This window comes from Aspergillus eucalypticola (assembly GCF_003184535.1).
Source record: "Aspergillus eucalypticola CBS 122712 chromosome Unknown BO83scaffold_38, whole genome shotgun sequence".
NCBI classification, from domain to species: domain Eukaryota; kingdom Fungi; phylum Ascomycota; class Eurotiomycetes; order Eurotiales; family Aspergillaceae; genus Aspergillus; species Aspergillus eucalypticola.
Window position 1 is genome coordinate 147,084 of NW_020290312.1, and position 21,507 is coordinate 168,590.

At 49.6% G+C, this 21,507-nt stretch overlaps 6 protein-coding genes across 6 annotated transcripts; 2 read left to right on the forward strand and 4 right to left on the reverse strand.

The window, feature by feature from the left end:
- Positions 1–2,803: 2,803 nt before the first annotated feature.
- On the reverse strand, positions 2,804–3,378 carry BO83DRAFT_163048 (uncharacterized protein). The gene has a single exon (XM_025526334.1). It carries the CDS (start codon positions 3,294–3,296, stop codon positions 2,928–2,930), a length of 369 nt encoding a protein of 122 aa, XP_025382954.1. The 5' UTR covers positions 3,297–3,378; the 3' UTR covers positions 2,804–2,927.
- On the reverse strand, positions 3,379–6,404 carry schA (serine/threonine protein kinase SCH9). Its single transcript, XM_025526335.1, has 2 exons — positions 4,956–6,404; positions 3,379–4,893 (listed from the first exon to the last, which is right to left on the reverse strand). The coding sequence occupies exons 1-2, from the start codon at positions 6,284–6,286 to the stop codon at positions 3,462–3,464; spliced, it is 2,763 nt and encodes a 920-aa protein (XP_025382955.1). The 5' UTR covers positions 6,287–6,404; the 3' UTR covers positions 3,379–3,461.
- A 5,453-nt stretch (positions 6,405–11,857) lies between these two features.
- BO83DRAFT_348356 (nuclear localization protein Npl6) lies at positions 11,858–14,154 on the forward strand. The gene is made up of 3 exons (XM_025528841.1): positions 11,858–11,956; positions 12,046–13,117; positions 13,170–14,154. The coding sequence occupies exons 1-3, from the start codon at positions 11,908–11,910 to the stop codon at positions 13,771–13,773; spliced, it is 1,725 nt and encodes a 574-aa protein (XP_025382956.1). The 5' UTR covers positions 11,858–11,907; the 3' UTR covers positions 13,774–14,154.
- A 618-nt stretch (positions 14,155–14,772) lies between these two features.
- On the reverse strand, positions 14,773–16,338 carry BO83DRAFT_382832 (ESCRT-III subunit protein SNF7). Its single transcript, XM_025532319.1, has 4 exons — positions 15,720–16,338; positions 15,444–15,648; positions 15,173–15,381; positions 14,773–15,116 (listed from the first exon to the last, which is right to left on the reverse strand). The coding sequence occupies exons 1-4, from the start codon at positions 15,892–15,894 to the stop codon at positions 15,037–15,039; spliced, it is 669 nt and encodes a 222-aa protein (XP_025382957.1). The 5' UTR covers positions 15,895–16,338; the 3' UTR covers positions 14,773–15,036.
- A 192-nt stretch (positions 16,339–16,530) lies between these two features.
- BO83DRAFT_163190 (nuclear telomere cap complex subunit Ten1) lies at positions 16,531–17,209 on the forward strand. Its single transcript, XM_025526337.1, has one exon. The coding sequence runs from the start codon at positions 16,641–16,643 to the stop codon at positions 17,064–17,066; it is 426 nt and encodes a 141-aa protein (XP_025382958.1). The 5' UTR covers positions 16,531–16,640; the 3' UTR covers positions 17,067–17,209.
- BO83DRAFT_163189 (MFS transporter) lies at positions 17,210–19,576 on the reverse strand. The gene is made up of 4 exons (XM_025526336.1): positions 18,907–19,576; positions 18,471–18,847; positions 18,141–18,417; positions 17,210–18,079 (listed from the first exon to the last, which is right to left on the reverse strand). Exons 1-4 carry the CDS (start codon positions 19,242–19,244, stop codon positions 17,353–17,355), a joined length of 1,719 nt encoding a protein of 572 aa, XP_025382959.1. The 5' UTR covers positions 19,245–19,576; the 3' UTR covers positions 17,210–17,352.
- Between the last annotated feature and the right edge of the window lie 1,931 nt (positions 19,577–21,507).

The window sequence follows — 21,507 nt, forward strand, 5'->3', positions numbered from 1 at the left end:
TTTGCTCAACTTGCCCCGGACAAGGTTGATGATCCAGTAGTTGGGGGTCTTTTCTGAAGTTTATTTATACCATCCAATGGATTGATGACGTCGATGCTGCTTACAATCATCATGCTGAGGGGATTTTACAAAATATTACGAGAGAAAAGGCAGCTATTATTTATAGTATTCATAGGGAGTATTGAGGTCGGTAGTATATACATACCATGAGGGATGGCAGTATCATATGTGTAAGTGTACGCTGTACGTATATATGCAGCAGACACGCAGGCAACAGAAATAACGAACTAACCTGCAGCACAGTAGCACGTCTCCTGAAGACGAACCACCGTTATCACCCGTCTAGTCGTCTTTAGTCTAGTCTCCATGGCAATGGGTCCCTTTCCAGCCATCGGCTCGCACCGTCCATTAACCATTGGCTGTTGCGTTGGACCCATTTGCGTGTAGCAGAGGCCTCAGTGCGTATGAGGGGAATGTGTATGTGTGTGTGTGTGTGGAAAGTGGAAACCCACGCAGCCTGCAGTTAGTCAGCCCCCGTTTTTGGAGCTTCAATCTCAGACAACGATGGTGAAGGAATTATACCGCGCTCGGAGATAACTGTCTCAATGCGTTCCACCTGTTTCGTCATATAGATTGGCTAATATGGATGCAATATACAGTGACTGTTGTACCAGCCGAATTACATGCATATAAATGTCACTAGTTGCCATCATCCACACAGCCGATACCTGCATTGTAAGTACGTAGATACTAGATACTAGTACATGCTCTTGAATCCGAACTCCCCTCCCCCCTCAATTTCATCCTGGACTGATTACACAGCATAAAATGCTAATGTATATATAACTACACAAATATCCCGGAACCAACCGATCCGAACAAGTGCCGCATGATACACTCCACTCTCCTCCGGCAAGTGCAACATACAACCCTACAACCACTGGCCTGGCATTGATGTCCATTTTTCTTCCGACCGTTCCAACCCCCTCCCCCTGTATTAATGTATATAAATAAGCACTCTCTGTATCACCATCACCACCACCACCCACACATCCGACAATACCTTCCATCAAAAAAATTAAGAAAAAATAAAGGAACCACAATAGCCTGTTTCACATACTACCACACCTAACCAACTTAGTACGTATCTAACTCAAGTTCTCCCCTCGAGTCAGGGGTCCGTGGGGCCGTCCGTCCGGTGGTGGTGGCTGCAGCACCCCCCCTGCAAGTGTTGCTTCAGTCAACTAGAACCGGCCTCACGATTGACTCGAGTACGTTTTACTTTTGTATTAAATTATTTCGGATCTTTGCGAAGGGAAATAGGATCTACACTCTGGGTTCCTTGTTGGGAGGTCGTTGGTTCCCTCTTCTGTGTGGTTGCAGAGGAACTAAACATCGGCCAAGATTTTTGGTGATGCGAACTGCAGTGGAATGGGGTTCGGGATATCCCGTGGGGGGAATACATGGATATGGATTACCCATAATCTGTTATACAAGGGTCGTAGTATATCTATCAGAAACTCAAGCCTAAACAAACACCATTCAAAATCTCAAACTACTTATTCATTTATCCATTTATTTACACTCAATTACTTTGTCCACCAACCCGCACTACAAAGTAATACATAACTACCAACAATCCTCCACACAGAAAAACAAAAAAACGATCATCATAACTACATACCATAAAAGTCCATATCTACCACCCGCACGGCCCCCAAAGCGACCACCACCACCACCACCACTTCAAAACCAAGGCATTTAGTATACTAAGTAGTAGAGTTATACCCCATCGAGTAAAGTCTAGTAATGATAATCCCATTAACCCCAAAGACGTGAGTCAGTAAACGCACCAGAGTATTTTTTCATTGGCTGGTTAGTGTTCGTGTCTCAGAGAAACTTTCACATAAATCATCACCATAACTACTTTTCCAAATATAATTAGGTAGTTATCACACAATATCACATCGCGTCTCATCTCTGCTCGGCATATATTTTAACTGTGCACATTCGTTTATTTCTCTATTCACATTGTAGGCTTAACAGTGCATTTATCACATAGTACTAGGATCTGATCTGATACCTAGTCCCAACACAACACAACACAGTCAGGAAAATATATATATATATATATATATATATAAATAGTCCTGAAGGAATCCAGCTGAGCTCAGCGCGATCAGATCAATAATCGTGGGTAAGATGATACTACTCACCACCAATCACATGGACTAATCTTCTTTCCCGTGTATGTATGTTAGACAATGTCTTGTTTCAACAGATATTCATGTTTTAGTCTTATCATCGGACAAAAATAGGTCTGGCCAGTGCACCGTCTGGCATCCATTATTCATATTTCATGGCTTTACATAAGGTTCGATGCTGGTTTGTTGGGTCGGTTTCATCCGAGGGTCCATCGGGGAGAGGGGGGTTGGGTTGGGTTGGGTTAGGTCGGTTTGAGAAGATCTATCCAGTATCCACCTAGTTTTTAGTCTCTAGTAGATAATTTTAGATCGGGTTTGTACGGGTGAGTAGATACTAGATAGATAGATATGTATGTAGGGGAAGCTGTGTTCGTCGGATACGGCTTGTCTTGTCCCGCTTGATATATGGATGGATGTGTTTCAGATGGTTTATTCGTGCCGTCTTCGTGGGTTTGGGGTCTAGGGTTGACTTGGTCTGGGCTTTCTCTCTTTCTCTCTCTCTCTCTCTCTCTCTGTGTGTGTGTGTGTGTGTCTGCTACAATCCACTCGCTTAATGCACTGTAGTAACTACGATCCGGATACTACGTAAACCTAGAACATTTCAAAGCAACTTGTGTATTTATTGACCTCTGACCAACAGACAATCTCAAGCAAGCGTCCTCCTGCGCCATGCTGCCGGATAATAACGCCCCTGCATCGACTCTCCACTATGTTGTGTGTTTGTCACTCATGCTTGTAACTCCCCCGCATGCGAAAGACAAGGATTCGGGAACAAGACCAATACGAGTTCGCAAAAGCTAACCGCAAATTCAAGGCAGCACATGGGTCGACCGGCGATGGAGCCAGGCGACTGCCGGATATCACAAGGTTTGACGGAAGAACAAAGTGCAAATGTAAGGTCAAGTATTCATGGACCAGGCTCATGTCCCTTCCGTGCAGGACAAAGCCTGATCGGTGAAGTATATCCAACCATCTATATCCAGATGACCAGTGAAAAAGAATCAAGACATGGAAGCCGCAGATAGCGATAAAGATATGAAGAGAGCAAAATATGATCAAACCACTGCGGGGGACTAATACTGCTGTTACCATAGCAAGAAAAATAAACAAAAGCTAAGGTGTAAACCACGAATAGTAAAACCAGAAACGAAAGGTAACAACAGCTAAGCCCTAATCACCCACGACGGCATGTACAAAGCAAAAAGGTTCAAAAAATAGGCACAAATCACAACTCCATTATCATGCATCAGGCCATAATCACATGTCGAAATTATCATCAACGTTGAAAATACCGGGCTCGCCGCCCTCGTGTGTCCTCTGTACCCCACTCATGCGGTGGTTAGCAGTGCTTGCCGGCTGCTGAGGTCGTTGCCAAGTTTCAGCGTCCTCTTCCATGTGGTCACCAGGCTCATTGGTAAAGTGGTGATCCATGGAGCTTTCGTTAACAAAGGTGAAGCCCTTGAAGTTGGCCTGCAGACCGGGAGACAACGGCGTCGACGCCGGCATAAACCCATTGGCAATGGCAGCTGCACGGTCGTTGAGGGAGTTGTTGGTCTCGAGCGCATTTGTGAACTCGGGATCGAAGTTGGAAGTGTCAGTATCAGACTTGAGCGTTGGCTTGAACGGAGGGATCACCTCCTTCCGGCCCAATGCCTGCCAGTCGACGTCGTCAAAGAATGGGTGTGCCATAAGCTCCTTTGCATCGCCCTTGGCACCAAGGCGGTGCTTGGGGTTCCGGTTAAGCAAGCCCTTTACGAAGTTCCTTCCCTCCGTGCTGAGAGCGTCCCGAGGGAACCGAACTTTGCCAAAGGCGATATTCTTGTACATCTGCTGCGTGTCCTCGGCGTAGAATGGACTCCAGCCGCAGCACATCTCAAACACGAGAACTCCAAGAGACCAGAAATCGACCATCTTGGTGTATCCCTGTTCGTCAAGCAGTACTTCCGGAGCCAGGTACTCAGTCGTACCACAGAACGTGTTCGTCGTGTCGTTTTGGGTCAAATTGGCCTTGGAGAGACCGAAATCACAGAGAGCGATGTGACCATTCGCATCGAGCAGAATGTTCTCCGGCTTGAGATCCCGGTAAACGATATCGTGATCATGAAGGTGCTGCAGAGCTAGAATGAGCTCGGCAATGTAGAACTTCGCTCTGGCCTCCTGGAATCGTCCCTCCTTCTGCAGATGCCAGAACAGCTCACCACCGGACATGTAGTCTGTGACAAGATAAAGATCGGTGGGTGTTTGGAAGGAGAACTTCAGGCCGACAATGAAAGGTGAAGCCGCCATGGCTGTGCGGACCAAGATATTCCGCTCTCCCAGCGTATGTGCGACCTCCTTCTTCTGAATGATAACCTTCTTCGACAAGACTTTCATCGCGTAGATACGACGCGTGTCCTTCTTCTTGACCTGATAGACCTGTCCAAACGTCCCCTTGCCGATGAGCTTGAGGATTTGGAAGTCATTCGGCCCAACCTGCTTCTTCTCTGTCCGCTCGAAGCGCATTTCCATGTGGATCTCCCCAGACACTTGAGAGTCACCCGCGCCACGGGACTTCAGAGGGAACCATCCTTCTAGCCGGCTGTTGTCATCCTTCAAGTTGATGCAAAGGCGCACGTGGCCCAAAAATGCTTCCTGATCTTTGCGATCATACACCGAGACATCTACCTCTGACTGATCACCAAAGACATCGCTATAAGGTAATAGTTAGCCACAAACCCTTCGTTAACATGCTAACAGGGAGGATGAACGTACAAGACCGCTTCGTGGTTCCAATGCGGGTCGGTCACTGGGGCACGCCCCCGAGGCTCACCGTCGAGCGCGCTGTTGTTGCTGCTTTGCCGACTCTTCATGGGTATCGCCATTGGGCGTCCAGCCTCACGGTCCGACTTCTCTTGTTCTTTCTGTTGGCGTTCCAAGGTAGCCGCTTCTTCGTCCTGGGCGCTCTTTGAGATGACTTCATTCCACTCAAAAACGCAGACGACGTACGGATCGAACCCAGGTCGGAGCCCTCTAGCTTCGGATATGTTCACGTAGAGCTTGCCCTTCAGTGAGGCCACCGGAGGACCAGTTGGTGAGGGAGTATCTCTTTCAGGGGGGAACGCTTCGTTGAGCTTGCCAGCGATTTCGTCGGCTGCATTCGCCGATTCATCGGAGGGCGGCTGGGCCGGTTCCGACGGATGAGGGGAGGAGGTGGGTGGCTTCTTCTCGGTTTGCGAACCTTCATTGGACATTGCTCGAGGAGTAAGAGGAGGTGTACTCTTTAGACGCACGAGATCCGACACAGTTCCAGTTAGCTTCGCCAGATTCTCAGAAGACATAGACACATGTGGTTTTTCGTGTTCGAGAAGGGGAGCATCCGGCAAACAGAACGCATCTGAAGCAGGAAGAAGGGAGGGATTGGAAAAGTGGGAGGCAAGGACTGGATCGTCAGAGACGCTTGAGACGGGAAGAGAGGTGTGACGGCGGGATGTTTGTTCAGGAGATGACATGCTTCCGGAGGGGGAGAGGTAATTTTTCAAAGTATTGAAGATGGAGCCCATGCCCTTATCCGGGGCAGAGGAGCCCAGTTCAGCCTCATCCGATTCTTTCTGCAAAAGAGAACAAGCGGAACTGTAGGGGGGAGTAGGCAAATTCGTTGGGGGCAACGTTTCCGGCTGCAATGCGTGTGTCTCAAGGCTCTGGTCCGGCGAAGCGGTGGATGATTGGGTATCCGAAGCCTCGGGGCGCTCCATCATAACGAAGGAGCCCGAGGGTGAGGAACCTCGATCCCGTGTCCCTGTGGGGGCCGCATCCGACTGGGGGTTTTGCGCGGAAGTAGAAGTCTCAGAAGACCAGGTGTTGGAGGAACGGGACTTATCACCAGAGGGAGAACCAACCTGGAAATAACTGGAATTTATGGAAGGCAGACGCTTGTCCGCTAGATCGGGCTGTGGAGTCGAGATTCCAGTAGGAGTTGGACTGTTGGAGCCGATTTGATCCTGATTGTCGTCTTCTTGCGTACCATTGCTAGCGCACGAGTCAGCCATGATCAGGAAGGCCAGTGTTGTTGAAATAAGGCATGACAGCGTGATTAAGACCCCCATGGTGCTATGTATGGTGGACTAATAACGCAGAGACAGAAGACATATGACAAGCGATTCTGAGTATAGCAAGGATGGGTGCTAGATCTTGAGCTGGGTATCGAAAGAGCAACGGAGTGGCAGTTTTCATGCAGAGCGATTTTTCTTTCCCTCTCCAGCCCGTGCGGCATATAGTCATTGCTCGTCGCGGATGACTCCCGCACGCGACATGATCCATGGGCAGCGCCGCAGAAACCGAGGATGGGAAGCTTGCATGCTAAACATGACAACACAATGAGGGCTGAAGTACGGCAGTCATCCGCCGTTGAGCGAAAACTTCGCACCCAGCTCTTTCATCCTTTTACCACACACTCTCTTGCCACACCCGGCATACGATGGAAATCCAGACCAAACAGCAAGAACGAGGTGAAAGTTGCGACACTGTACTCACCTCCGGGATCTGGGCTGCTTCAATGAGCCTGCATCTCCATGCGGCCCTAGTCCACTCTGAGCAGCAGCCATCTTTATGTTTCCATCCGACACCCAAAATCCACAACCAGGAATACCGAGGGTCGAGTCTATCGGTCGCGCCGCTGTGATAGAAGTAGTGATGTCAAACCGACGAGATGATCGAGGACAGATCGCTGAAGGTAATGACGTCTTTCGACGAGCAAAGTTGAAACGTGGGAAGCAAAAAGGTGAGTCAGACGCTGTTGGGAGGTTGACAAGTCAAGGAAGTTTGCGGGAGGATGAATCCGATCGGGTGCGGATGGCGAAGAGAAGGGAGGGGTAGAAAAGCGGGATGCCCTGTTACTGTTTGGCAAGTTGTTAGGAGGAGAGTGTCGACGGAGCCGTGGAAGGGAAAGTGGGTAGAGCTGATGGGGTCGACGGCCAAGGATGAAGAGCGATGAATGACATTGAGGGGGAAAATTGGGAGGGAAGGTTAAAAAAAAAAAGGCACGGAATGAGAAGCACCAACCTGGAGGGTTTTACTCACAGACGAAACCCAATGAATTCCCGGGGCGAACTTGACGAAGAAAGGCACTTATGGGCTCCAAGAACTCAATCAGTCAGTCTCGGGCAGGCAATAAATGCCCGTCAATGTGGGCGACGGAGCCTTAGCGTCAATCAGGCGCAGACGGACAAATGGCGGGCGGACGCCGGCGGATGGCGGGTTTCGTACCAGATGGCCAGAACTGATAGGAAGGAAACACGAAACAAGGATGGGTTGAATTCTTTATTTTTTTTAAACAATAAAAAAGAAGCAACCCCGGCAGATGTCAATATACGAAGAGGGAAGAAGGTTAAAAAAAGGAAGATGAAATTCGGAAATCACGTTTTGACGGTTAATTCAAATTTGAGGTTGGCGATGAGGTGGCGTTAAAACGAACCAAACCCCCCAATAGTCATAGACCTAAGCTGCCGCTGAAGCCGCTGAACGGGTCAGGGACTGCGAATGGGGACCGTCGACTTGTGGTAACTTTCGCGACCGAGATTCTGGGGGAGGAGAAAAGAAAGTTGGATGGCAAAAACGCGTCAAAAAAGATAAAAGAAAAAGGTTTGGAAGCGTGCAGGAGCTGAGTGAGTTACAGGATCTGTTGGGTGAGGGGGAGTTGGTTGAGGTTAAACCAAAGGAACCAGCGAGGATGGGAGAGGAAGAGGAAGAGTGAGAAGGTTAGAACCAGCGATGGCTCTGTATGGAAGAAACACGACAAGAATACGATGTGACCTCCTCTATTTCTTCCCGGTTCTATTCTCGTACCAGAACACAGGTCAGAATTGGTGGTGAAGCCTTTTTTTAGGTCTGGTTGAACGTGCTTATACTATAGGACGGGTCTTATGGTGATGACCGGTCAAGGTGGTTTGTATGATGATGATGATGATGACTCTTCGAACCGATTACTGTTAGCCTGGCACAGCTTCGGAAACGCTACTGGTGAAGGAAGTAGCCTAGTAGTGATCAAGGGTGCATTGTTGTCTCGGAGTGTCCCTTAGAATTGGAGGCAAATGCCACCCATTGGAAAGGGAACGAATCAAAGCGCGGCAGGAGGCGTAAGTAAAAGGAAAAGGGAAAAGGCCTCAGACGGAGTGGAGATGGCGGTGCTGCTGGCAAATAGACGAAGCGCTGTATGGGATGGAACCACTGGTGAAGTCAACCACGAACCACATCGCTTTGGTGGCTGGAGGAGGAGACACACAGTAACATTTATCTAGCGGTGATGAAGAGGAAGAAGAAGAAGGAGGGGTACAGTTCTTGGAACGGATAGAGATGCCTTGGTCGGAAGAATGATAAAAGAAAGGAAACAGGAATAGAAAAGTTCCTGGATGAATTAAATCACCCTACCACTACCATCATCTCTTCTTCTTCTTCTTCTTCTATCTTCTTTTTATTCTGCTGGAGGGGGGTCAGCATGGTTGAAATAATTGCCATTTCTCCTTCTTTCTTCCCTTCCCTCCCACTCAACCCCCCTCCTTCAAGAGTTAAAAAAAGAATAAGTCATTATCCATGTAAAGCAAAAAGGATGAATGACAGGCTCCCAAGCCCGTCGATGACCGCAGAGGTCCGATGATGTGCCGGTTTGCCTCCCTTCTCCTTCTCTCTTGGGCCCTTCTTTGGACAAGGATGGGCTATCCGCCCGGTGGACATGGATGGATGGATGGATGGATGGGTGGGTGGGTGGGCTGGGAGTGGGAACCGGGAATGCTCCAAAGTCAAGAAAACCCGCTGCATAATTCCAACACCAGTCACTGCCATGGAATGGGTCCGTCTGTTCTTTAGGCTTCTCTATCTTTTCCATTTGCCAAAACTGTCACTAGATACCCGAGTAAATCCTTCCTTCCTCCCTCCTTCCCTAACTATACTACTATGTATGTATACTACTTACTATGAAACGGCATTAGTCCGACCAAATAAGTCCATTACACTTCCGCATATTATCACCTAATTCTCCCACTTAGACATGTAATAATGACCTGCAGATACTCTTTTTGCACAACATGGTAATATTCGGTAGAAAGCTTATGCTCCTCCACGGCCACCCACTAAGTACCCTCAAAATTCCGACAGAACATGCCAATAGCGAATGTCTCTTTTCAGCTAAAATGGATATAGTTTTTTCTGCTTTTCCCTCGTTCTCTTCTTTCAACTCTCTCCACCATCTCCTCACGCTAAGTGCCCCTCCAACAAGAAGGTAAGTAAGTAAATCATTGAAAATGCCACCGGAGATCATTTTCTCCGCCGCCACCTCCTCATCTCTCATTTATTCTTAATTCTTATCCTTCTTTTCTTTTTTTTGGGGGGGTTCTTTTCGCGGTTACATTGGATGGAGGGAGGGTGGGGTAGGTACCAGTGGAGTAGTTAGTTGGTCACCGCAACTGTCATCAACTCATCAACAACCTTTGAGATGCCTCATCACAACTCACTGACCCTCTCTTGGTTTGTTGTTGTCCAAATACAGTACTGCTATGACAGGGATTAGTTTCTTTCCCCTTTACTTGTCCCGGAGAAGTACTTCGAGGTACTTGTACAGTACCTTGTTAGGACTACTATGATTCATAACCGTAGAGTCTTTGGATCTTAACCAAGGTCATTATTTAAAGTAATTCGCACCCGGTTCGGATCGACTGATTGCCCGATTAGGTATGCATTGCCCTTTCCGCCCGGACCTCGTTTCCTTATGGTGTGTCAATGCAAGCTATCTACACTATGAGCGATAACTTGAGATTCGAGTGACATCATGTTAGCTCTTTTCAAGGTCACTTAGTTGCCCCGCGTTTGAGATGTGTTGCGCGGAACTACGGCTATCTTCAAATGATACACAGCCCTGCTGGCTGTTATGGCAACTCTGCAGTAGTCTCTAGTACCATTCCTACAACCCATCTACAGGGGGGGGGGGCTATAGTATGACCGCAGCCGCATCCTCAACCCCTTGTATAATTCTTCCCACGAAGCGTTGCATTTCTCCCTCTTATCTGAGTCAAACTATCGGCCAGACCGTAATCTATGCCTCGCACAGTGGTATCAAAGGTGTCGAGGACGATTGGGAGATCGCGCGCCCCGAGGCTAGCGGGAATCCCGGGCTCGTCACCCCCTTACGTTTGTGCATCACAAGCTCAGGGCAGCTGTACGGCTGGGAGGTGGTAAGTCGCCGATACGGAGTTACACCATGTCCGTGCAGCTGCTAGATCCAGTAGCATTGTAATGCAGTCGCTGCTTAGGTAGGATCGATTATGTTTCAGAATGGCCTGGTTCGACGGTAAAAACACCCGGCCATCGTAGACCAGAAAATGGGGGTTAGGAGGAGGAGGAGGGGGTAATCCTAAAAATGCCAATCACTGCCATGGTGTAACCGACACTGAGCTCCATCGTGCAGATAGCGAGTCCTGGTAGGAGCAATTTTCTTCTCAGCTCTCCTGTTTTAGGAAATTGATGCCTACCAGAAATCGCAGGAAAAGACATCCAGGGGAACCTTTTGGTGGAGATCTGCTTTGTTTTCGCACTCGCCCCCTCCAACGATTCGCCAATAATAAGCTAAATGCCCTAGTTGACTAGGGAGAAACCGTCGCTGCATCTGAGGCTACTTGGACACGATCAGTAGGTAGGTCACCTGCAGGCTGCTGCGAGGTTGTGTAAGCGATCTGCGGCACGCAGCATCTGGTCACCACAGACGCTCCGAAAACATCCACGGGCCCACGCTCGATTCCGATACCCACGGAGGGGACCGTACCGCGATGGCCTCGCAGCACCCAGGCTCCAACACACGTTGAAGATTATGTGACGCGATGGGGCCTACCCTCCTTCAGGGATGCATAAGGGTGGTCAGAGTTGAGGAATGCGGAGCACAGCAGTCCTGCTCTGCCGCTATTATCGAGGGTGGTGGGGTTCTCTTTTGAGGGGTTCCAGAAGCTCCATCTCCCACCGCCTCTTTGGTGGACATGTGAAGTTGAGGCCGAACAGGTTATCAATGTCACTTACATACGTCAGTGGTCAGGCTCGCGCATAGTTACCTTATCGCTGCAGATGAATCATTCTGCTGGCATGGGTCGTGCTGGCAATGGTTCAGTTCAGCTTCAGCCAGGATGCAAGGCTACCGAACCTGTCTAGACCACATAGGGTTTTTTTGTGTAGCGAAAGCCAAAAGGATGACTGACCCTCGGAGGAAATCCCGCATATGGCACTTGCTACACGCCGTGTAGTAGTAGTAGTAGTAGTGGTAGTACTAGGGGGTAAGGGGATGTATCTACACGGGGAAGCCGATAACTGTTCAGCGGGAAACGGGCAACACAAGATGGCCGCGCGATCACGAATCAGTTCGAAGGAACGAACCGTCGGCGATCAGCGGAAAGGGACCATGACATCATGGTGCAGGAAGCGCCAAACTGACTCCAGCCTCGGTGAGGGTCTCCGATTATCTCCATCATTGGTTCGGCACGTGGCTGGAACAACTCTATCTGCCTCAGGCATCAGGGGTGTTCCTTTTTGATCACGTGACAAGAAACCCGGGTACTCGGAGAAACCTAGTCCCGTCTGGCTCTAGCGCGAATGGCTGCGGAAAGGAACGTCCCCAAGGGCCTCCATTCAGCTCTGTCGCTCCAGTAAATTCTAGGTCGGCGTCCATTGCCCATCTTACCCATTCACCGTCGGTATGGCTAGGAAACTTCGTGCGGCTGCGCAAGCAGCTGCGCAATCGATGCGTAAGTGATCTCCTCGGTTTTCACCTTACTCTTTCCTTGGCCGCCGCGGTTTCGGTCGTCACGGACGCGAACAACTAATTACCCAGTAGGGAATGCCGCCCCTCCGCTCCCCGACGTCTCGGACGAGGAGATGATTGAAGCACACCCATCGCGTGGATCATCGCCAGCGATGGAAGATCCGGGAGATGGTTCCGATAAGGATCCTGAGGCGGAAGCCCAGGCAGAACCCAGCCAGGAGGAGGAGACAGCTGCAACGCCCGCCCAGGATTCGAACCCTCCATCGCGCGGCGACACTCCTACACGCATGGGTGGCCGCATGTCAGCCATCCCACGAAAGCGCCGCATAGGCCGTCCTCCGAAGAACCGTCCCCCAGACTGGGATGCGCCTGATGACGGCGCCCCTCAGACCCCGATCCATACATCCACGCCGGTCAAGCGAAGGCGCGGTCGTCCCGCTGCTAGTGGTGGAAGGTGGGCACGTAACCGGGGCCCGTCGCATGTTACCCAGGTTCCGATCGATAAGGAGGGCAACATGATGGACGTTATCGACGACGAAGTTGCTCTCCCAGACGACCCCGAGGGCGAGACAAAGGTGGACAAGAACGGCAACCTGCTGGGCGATCGAGAATATAGGGTCCGTGTGTTTACGATTCTCAACCGTGGTGATCGCAAATACATGTTGTCTACTGAGCCTGCGCGATGCATTGGTTTCAGGGACTCGTACCTGTTTTTCCAGAAGCACAAACTCCTCTATAAGATTATCATCGACGACGAAGCGAAACGCGATCTCATCGAACGAGAAATTATCCCCCACTCCTACAAAGGCCGAGCTATCGGTGTTGTCACCGCTCGGTCTGTCTTCCGGGAATTCGGTGCAAAGATTATCGTTGGTGGAAAGAAAGTCACCGATGATTACCATACCCAGGCCGCGAGGGAGCGTGGAGATGTCGAGGGCGAACTTGCCGTCCCGGAAGATAAGCTCCCTGCCCCAGGCGAGCCTTACAACAAGAATCAATACGTGGCCTGGCACGGTGCCAGTAGTGTCTATCACACCAGCGCTCCGTCGGTGCCGTTGCCCACCGGAAAGGCGGTGGATTCGAAGAAACGCAAGGTTACAGTTACTGGCGATAACTGGATGCTCGAACATGCCCGAGAGGCGAGGTATGTGATGACACGCTTGCCTGACGCTAGTTGTATACTAACATGCTTGTAGCAACTTCAACTCACTCATTTCTCTTGCGCGCCGCGAAAACCTTGAAGGACAGTATGACATCCATACCAACGTCATGCAGTACCCCAAGATTATGCAACCAACGCACGCCCGTTGGGAGCGTCTGCCTCCTCCCGACCCGCGAGTTGCAACCAAATTAGCTCAGGGCATGTCCACTCTGAGCCTGACGAATGGCACCAGCGAAGCAGAGCCAGCTGCTGTTGACAGGGAAGCCAACGAACCCAGCGACATCCAACCTGAACAGCCAACCACCGAATCCACCCTCTTCTCCTCAGTTCCAGCTGCACTGTCCCGCCGATTCGCCATTCATGATATCCAGTTTGAATCTTCGCCGTATTCCAACCTGGGCGTTCCCGGCCCAGACGGCGATGTGCACGATCTCGGCTCCAACGGCCTAATCAGTGTCGCTGACTCCGCTAATCCCGAGTTCACGAGCCCCGAAATCCTGGAGGAACTTCCTCCCGAGTGCAAGGAAGCCCTCATCGAGGCTGCTGCGCAAGAATGGGAATGGAAATCCAAGTGGTGTCACGAAGCGAACGACGGGGCTCGCGCCAAATTACTCAAGAGTTACGCCTGGTTTCCGTGATATGCACGCTTATGTATCCCTTTTCTTCCCCCTTTACTACCCCCTTTCGAGCCACTGCAGAGACTTTTCAAAGGTCATTCGCTACCTACTATACCACTTCCCTCCAGTGGCTTTACTATTCCTTTCTCATTCGGGGTTCACGTATAACTAACTAACCAACTAACTAACTGATTATTTCCATTTCACTTCGGCAAACACACACTCAAATGGGCGGGGGGTTTCATTCCGGATGGGTTTGCGAGATCATTTACCAAAAACAAGGGAGTTTGAGCGTTTCAATATCCGAGTGTTTCAACTTTTATCTCATTTTCACAATTCTATTCTTATTACCTCATATCTTATTCTTAGGTATTTGCCGTATATCTATTTCTATTATTTTCCAAACTCAACCCTGATCTTTATCATCCTTATCACTGCGATATTAGTATACTTCCAATCTGGTCTAAATGGATGGATAGATGGGAAGAATAGTAAGATGATCTTTTCATCTGCATTAAAAATCAAACATGAATATATTATTCACATGATGACTATCTACATCGTGGCTAAGTAGTAGCGTGATTCGTAGAGATTATCATTATTAAGGTTCGACTATACTCTTAACCATCAATCCTATGTAGTATTTCACTAGTAGGGTTATTTCTGCTAGACCCCTACTGTTCTAGGTCAACAAGTTAGATTAGGTTAGTGGTAATAAATGTACATATATGCTTATGGTGGATGCCTATATAGTAAGCAGGGGGACGACGTGTCTGTTTATACTACCGTGACCACTACTAGTACATACTACCTTCGTATATTCATGATGAAACTGATGAGAGGATGGATTTCTAGGCAGCATGATTACTATATACTATACATAGTAGAAAGTATACAAGGCTGTCGGACTAGATTTCAGCTGTGATCATATACATAAAAGTATGATGTGTAAGATATTACATGAAAACCCGGTACAGATACGGTTTTATGTTTTCATGTATGAACAGAATATTTAAGGATCAGCTACTCACTCAATTCAACTCTACTACTAGCGGATGTATTCAATCACAAGATAGAATCTGAACATAAGTAGACAATGATTTCATTCCATCATGCAAGGATTCAAGTAATAAGAGAAAAATTAACTAACTCCAAGGGGCGCAAATAACGCAATCAAGGCAGCACATGTTCTTTGACACATATGATTAAAAGGGAAGAAGGAGAGGTGAAAGAAACCCAAGTCTGTAAGGAATTGGAGGAAAAACAAAATAGCTAGCTGGCCAGTTATCCCATGGCCATTTCCGCACGTAGCTTCTCCAGTTCTGCTTCCTCGTCTTCTTCTTCGGCCTGAGGTTTGGATTTGACTGTTGCATTCACGTTAAAATAATTTCATAGAGAAGAGGGACGGACAGTGGCTTACTTTCTCCATTTGCCGCAGGAGGTAAACGGTTGAGCTGGTCTGCAACCGGCACAGTACCTGTGTTGAGCATCCGCTCGTCCATGGCCTCCTGCTCCAAACCCTCGAGTTCCTCCTCCAAGTCGGCCTCGTCTGGTTGATCGACCAGGGAGGTGCTTGTGATGGCTGTTGCGATTTCCGTGCTGAGTTGGTGCTGTTCGCGAAGTGTATCCCTAGTCTATAGTCAGTTGCCTTGTTCCCATCACACAGATAATACCATAACGACCCAACATACATCGTCTCATCCACCTTATCAATCGTCATAGAGCCATGGATCTTCGCCATCGCCGCACCAGCCGCCTCCATGGCCTTCAAAGTCTCCTGGTTGATATTCGCCGCCTCAATCGAGTAGATCTGCTGTTCTAGCTGAACGATCTGCGCCGTCGTCTGTTCGAGGTTCTTCTCATGAACCTTCTTCCGTCGAAGGGCATTCTTAGCCGCTATACATATCAACAACTTGTCAGTCTTCATTTGTTGTTGCCTAGTTGACTGTTTTTCTGCGGTCACCTACCGGCCTTGTTTGACGTAACGTTCTTCCGAGCAATTGCATCCTGCTCCTCCATCAGATTCTCCAAGTGCTTCTCGCGCTTCTGGAGCATGTCCAGCTGCTCGCGAAGCATGAGGATCGCATTCTTGGGCGCATCTTTCCGCTTCTGAGCGGCGGATCCGCCGAACCAAGACCACATGTTGATAAGGGTGTATGAGGGTTGATTAGGCTGTGATAAAGGGTCGTTGCTATTGCGATGATCGAGGTGATGCTAGGGACTAGTGACCCGACGTCCGATGGGGGAAGTCGTTGGTGTTGAGTCGGGAGGAAGTGTAACGACGGGTTCTGGAATCGGTGGAAGGTGGGATGGAAAGAGATGATGGTCCGTGGCAACGGAGCGGGATCGGTGAGGGATCGCTGGACGGTGGTTAATCCTGGTGAAGGGTGCGGGAGTCGATCAGCTCCGAGTCACCTAAGCCAGGTCGAGCAAGGCAGCGGTCCTTGATAAGCGACAAGAACAGAGAGAGAGAGAGTGATAAGGACCGAGACGAGAGAAGAGCGAGCAAGAGATGGAGGAGATCCCCGGCCGGATTCAAGTTGGTTTTCCCCTCGTTGGCCCTATGACATACCGCGCTAAGCCTATCGGGGTGATGCGGTCACGTGGATGGGGGTCACGCCGGTCATCGTATTTCACGGGTATTGATTATTTATTATTGATTGATTGATTGATTGCTTGCCTTGTGATCGATCACTGCTGCCTCGAGATCATTCCCCAATATGATGGGCCCTTTATGAAAGTATCGAATCTGCTGGAATGAACGCACCTCTTCCTTCTACGCGGGCATTCCTCTCCGATCTACCTTCTCTTCCAGTTAGCTCGAAGGTCCGATTTCTCGGTTGGTGCGTGGAGTTCCTTGTCTGTCTATTTGTATCTTATCATTCTACATGCTGTATCCCGTAGACTATTTAGAGATACTTGCTTCTTTACCTGCTCAGGAAGATAGTAGTAAAGAAACTGATTTTCTCAGCGTGAGGACATACAACATCCGAACGGGGCATCTCATCCTTGAACACAACTATCCGCGTCGGAAACCACCGCAGGAACCACCCTCTGTTGCTGTTGATATCAACGCGGTACTGGAAACAGTCACCTCGCAGGAGCTGGCCGTTGGCGCGTGGGTAAATGTGCTCGGCTATGTAAGGAGAAAGAGGAGAGTTGATGATGATTTTGCCGTCTCAGAATCAAATCCAAACCCGGTGTATGTGGAAGCCGTGATGGTCTTCCCGGCAGGCGCCGTGGCGTTGGGAGAGTATGAGCGAATCCTGCAGGAAGCGTTGGGCGTGGAGAGGAGGGTACGGAGGACAGGGTGATTAATATATCATCTTATTGGATTAATGACTAGTAATTATTCAACTTTTTTCTATGTGCTATACTATGGTACCCGAGATCTTCAATCCATTACTGCGTGACTTTCTTGACAGACATGTATATATCCACATTATCCAGATAACTTATGTTCCCTTCCAAGGCCAAAAAGTCAAGGTTCCAGTGCCAACTCCAACTGTGCAAGGATGCTTTTCTGCGCAAGAACTCATATGTTCTCCTGCGCTTAATGTCGATTCACTGTCACCAGTCTCGATCACACTCCTTACTCATTCATACCTCCATCGTCTCCTTCTCCTCGATTTTCTCAAGATTCTCCACCTGCTGTGTATGGTGTTGGCGCTTTCCTGCCAATCGCCGCTTATCCTCCTGCATCCGCCGGATGAGCACGCTCTTCTCCCGGATCTTGTAGCCATACTTGTAGAAAATGAATGGGATCGGGACGATGGCCACCTCGAGCAAGCCCAAAAGGGTCCCAGACCAATTAGGACCAATACCGGCATACATATACGTTCCAACAAGGGGTAAGACACCTCCCAGAATACTGCGGATCACGGAATTTCCTGCCAGCGCGGACGCTGCATACACGCCGTAACTACCAGCCAAGTAGTTGGTGGCATAAATAAAAACGCCCGTGTTGCCCGTGCCGAAGAGTACACCTGCGAGAATCGGTACAATCCAAGGAATCGAGGCGGGCGAACAGGTCCAGGCGAACCACAATTCTCCAGCGGGAATCAGGAGCGCACAGATACATACAAAGGCCACCATTGCTTCCGGGGGTGGTTTGCCTGTTTCGGGGTCCGGCTTATGACTGTTGATCAAGCGGCGGATCAAGGGTTCGCTGGAGATGGTGATCACGCATCCAGTTCCGATACCCAGGAATGCGAGGCCGGAGAGACCAAGTGACCAACCGCGAATATCCCGGAAAACGATAGGGTAGGCTGTGAAGCAGAGGTAGAGGATGCCATACACGATGGCAATGTAAATATTCCAGAATATACTATATGAAAGGCACATTAGCTTTGAAGTGACAATGCGAGTACTGGTTCGGAAAGACTGACCAAATAGGCTCAGTGACTGCCATGACAAACGGACGGCCGAGATTTATCTTGAGCAGTTCACTCAGACTGGCCTTCTGTTCGTACCGACACCACCATCGGGAATCGCCCGTTTCTTTCCTCATGCGGGCGGCTTTCTTTTGCAGGATAATGGGGCCATAAGTCTCCTTCATGATACATGAAAAGACCAACGCGACTCCAGACAAAATCAGAGCAATCCAATCCATCCACCGCCAGCCCAGGTACTGGGTGACGAAACCTCCGATAATGGGTCCAAGGACTAGGGCATGGTCAATAACAGGTAGGGTTTGACGGGGGAGTGGTTATGCCTACCTGGTCCGTTCACGGGCCCGAGACTCCAGACCGACATTGCCAGCGCGCGCTGGTCATCTTCGACTATGTCCGCAACCATCCCCGGCGCAGTGGAGATCATTACACTTCCGAACAAAGCTGCGATGAAGCGCACAACCAGCAGGGTAGCGAGGTTTTTGGCGAGCGCACAAGGTATGATCAAAACCGTGAAGATAAACAAGCAGGCTATGCAGACCGGCTTTCGGCCATACAGCTCGCTTAGCGGCGCCATGAACATGGATCCCACAGCCAGACCGATGAGGTACAAAGTCAATCCCAACGTAACGATGGTGGTGGAGACCCCAAATTCAGCTGCAATCTGCGACTCTCCGGATGTGTACGATGTCGAGTATAATACGCTGAGAGGCATTAGCGTCGTTGTCGCATAATGCGTATCTAGACGATGCGCCAGACTCACATGATCAAGGTGTTGTATGATAGGATAGCGATTCCCATAGCTTTGTAGGGGAAGGACCAGTTTTTCGGGTTATTAGTGTCGAACTCATCATCCCAATCAACTTCATAGTTCGGGTCTGAGGTGCCAGTTGTTCCTATAGATGTGACTCTTTGGGCTAGAGAGGGTATCGAAGCTCGAGAGGCGCGCGTGGGAATGTGCGCCAGGTCATCCACTTGATCGATAGTGTCCTCGGATGAGCCTGATACTGCGTATGATTGCGCATATGTGGAGGTAGGCCCCTCTTTACTATCCCCTGGGCCTGCCGGAGGATCTGAAGAAGGAATCTTGGCTGAGGACATTTTCGTGGCGTCAATTAGAAGTCGGTCCGTGACCCAGAGGGGGAAGAGCTCTCCACAGCTGGAGCGAGTACAGCCAATACAGCTGATATAAGCCTCCTAATCTATTATATAGCTGCGGTGGAGGAGTGATCTGAAGGAAGAATATTGAAAATAGAGCGTGCTGGAATGCGCTGCAGCTTCTATATAATGAATCGACGAACTGGCTCTTGGACTCGCTCGTGCTCCCGATTCAGATTCAGCAAGAGTAAGAAAGCAAACTGTATCCAATGCGACAGAAATTCAAGTAAAGGATTGCTCCCAAAATCCTCGAACTGTGAGCGATTTCAAGTTGTAGCGCAGCAGACATGGAAACCAACAAGAGGAGTACAAATGCCGGGAAGAGAAATGACAATTTTTTGAGTGATAGACGTTGGGAGTTGCAAGATAAAGCTTAGCGGAAATTAAATTCTGAAACGCATACGATAATGATTAGCAACGAAAATTAGTGAGTCAGTGACATTAGGAGAAAGAAAAGAGGGAGAGAGAGAGCGAGAGCGAGACAAGAGAGAAGACACTCAAAGTGGGGGCGCCGGACGAGAACAGTCGGCAGGAGTGCGACTGATAAGCCCTCGGTCTTCCTCCACCGGATCTTCTTCGACTCTTGCCAAGGAAAAGACAGGTGCTGATGGACATTGCACGAGAACTAAAATTGATACATTCACCGCTAGGCACTCAACTAGCAGTCATCTGCATCTTCCACATTGAGTTGCCAGATCCGCTGCCTAGACGAGTTGTGCTGGGGTGTCCCCTAACTGACGATCCGGATACAGTAGACCAGACAGGCTATGAACCCCTTCTAGAATTTGGATATGGGAATCCATGGTTAGACGCGGCTGATGATCCCTATTATTGACTAGCCGAGGGAAGTCGCATGTCCATTCAGTGAGTTAATATCCTTTTTAGTCCTTACTACTATATACTACCCAGTGGTGTTGGGGGGAGAATAATGCCTCAGTGACTGACCTCTCTCGCAGCACGGACTGGCATGGCGTTACGGTGTAGCAGGAGAATTCTGATTCAAATTGCGCTACGGCATACGAGGCCCGCCCAATCGCACTTAGTTCATACCTAAAGCTGGCTATTCGTCACCTACTGGGTGTGATCTGCATAAGACACAGTGTGATTGCGGAATCATGGGCATGCATCGCAAGTTTACCAGTGTCTCTCTGCATGGATACCTATCGTGACTATGGCAGTCACTAACGGACCCTGTTTCGCCAGGCTGATCTACCTACCCCAGGATCCCTAATTTGCTCCAGATGGGGAGAAAACTGGAGATTAAGTCCTGGACGTCACCACCGCATGAATAAGCATCTCCACTGGGGTGGATTTCTGGCGAAAACGGCAGATGCACAATCGCAAACGAAGCCCAGTCCCCACCACCATGTCGGAAGACGATAATTCTGAACACGGCCAGCTCCACACCAACTAGGAGAAGCATTTGCGTCTTCCTTACCCTGAGAGAGCCAGTCCACTAGAAAATGTCAAGCACAGGGCGGGGGAGGCCTTCGAGGCTAAAATGGGGTTGATGCTTGCCCATGACCCAGTCACAGTTCAGGGCTCGGTTCCGAGTGCCGCCCGTGCCGGTTTGCCGATGAAACTCTGGCAACAACCAGGACGATCCTGTGCGAAACTCTGTTCTTGCAATCCAGAACGTCTGCGCCCCTTCTTTTTAGGTATCCATGCTGATTCCGGCGGCCACCACCCAGCGGCCCGTGTTCCGAGCGGACCAGCAGGTCCTAATATGATAGGTAACCATGCCGTCATCTATATTCATCTCGAGAGAGAAAATGATTTGTCTCTTCAGTGCTGGCAATTGTGCAGTTCCTGCGCGAGCCTGAAGAGGTGACTCGACACGTGCCAAGACCAGCCCCATACCATTCTTCTGAGGAATGTGAGGATCCGTCAGAGCATGCTACCGAGAAATCAAGGATGGTGCCCTGTATACTATCATGTACTGGTAGGGATAAGGACCTATATGTAGGGATCCAACGCAATATTTGAGACAGTGGCCCCAGATGGGAAACGGAGAGTCGTTGCACGGGCCATGCAAACGACGGTACGTATGTTATGGTGGCCATAGCTCAATCTCTTCAAAGGCACGAGGGCGATCAAATGGAGGGAGGAGCTTGTATGCCAATGCCGTCAGATGCTGGAGTAGCGAGGAAGAGCTACTTACTAAGAACAAGCATGCTGGGGGGCTTACTGTGTAGACGTACGCTTT

What these genes read in the sequence shown, in the direction of transcription:
- BO83DRAFT_382832 (XM_025532319.1), bottom strand. Translation starts at nt 15,894, where the DNA reads ATGTGGTCTTGGTTCGGCGGATCCGCCGCTCAGAAGCGGAAAGATGCG. An exon ending in CGTTACGTCAAACAAGGCCG is followed by an intron (nt 15,649 to 15,719) that starts GTAGGTGACCGC and finishes TGATATGTATAG; the next exon opens with CGGCTAAGAATGCCCTTCGA. An exon ending in TCCTGCGGCAAATGGAGAAA is followed by an intron (nt 15,117 to 15,172) that starts GTAAGCCACTGT and finishes TGAATGCAACAG; the next exon opens with TCAAATCCAAACCTCAGGCC.
- schA (XM_025526335.1), bottom strand. Translation starts at nt 6,286, where the DNA reads ATGGGGGTCTTAATCACGCTGTCATGCCTTATTTCAACAACACTGGCC. An exon ending in TGGAACCACGAAGCGGTCTT is followed by an intron (nt 4,894 to 4,955) that starts GTACGTTCATCC and finishes ATTACCTTATAG; the next exon opens with CGATGTCTTTGGTGATCAGT.
- BO83DRAFT_348356 (XM_025528841.1), top strand. Translation starts at nt 11,908, where the DNA reads ATGGCTAGGAAACTTCGTGCGGCTGCGCAAGCAGCTGCGCAATCGATG. An exon ending in AGCAGCTGCGCAATCGATGC is followed by an intron (nt 11,957 to 12,045) that starts GTAAGTGATCTC and finishes ATTACCCAGTAG; the next exon opens with GGAATGCCGCCCCTCCGCTC. An exon ending in GAACATGCCCGAGAGGCGAG is followed by an intron (nt 13,118 to 13,169) that starts GTATGTGATGAC and finishes ACATGCTTGTAG; the next exon opens with CAACTTCAACTCACTCATTT.
- BO83DRAFT_163190 (XM_025526337.1), top strand. Translation starts at nt 16,641, where the DNA reads ATGCTGTATCCCGTAGACTATTTAGAGATACTTGCTTCTTTACCTGCT.
- BO83DRAFT_163189 (XM_025526336.1), bottom strand. Translation starts at nt 19,244, where the DNA reads ATGTCCTCAGCCAAGATTCCTTCTTCAGATCCTCCGGCAGGCCCAGGG. An exon ending in CGGGCCCGTGAACGGACCAG is followed by an intron (nt 18,418 to 18,470) that starts GTAGGCATAACC and finishes ACCATGCCCTAG; the next exon opens with TCCTTGGACCCATTATCGGA. An exon ending in GCAGTCACTGAGCCTATTTG is followed by an intron (nt 18,080 to 18,140) that starts GTCAGTCTTTCC and finishes CCTTTCATATAG; the next exon opens with TATATTCTGGAATATTTACA.
- BO83DRAFT_163048 (XM_025526334.1), bottom strand. Translation starts at nt 3,296, where the DNA reads ATGGTAACAGCAGTATTAGTCCCCCGCAGTGGTTTGATCATATTTTGC.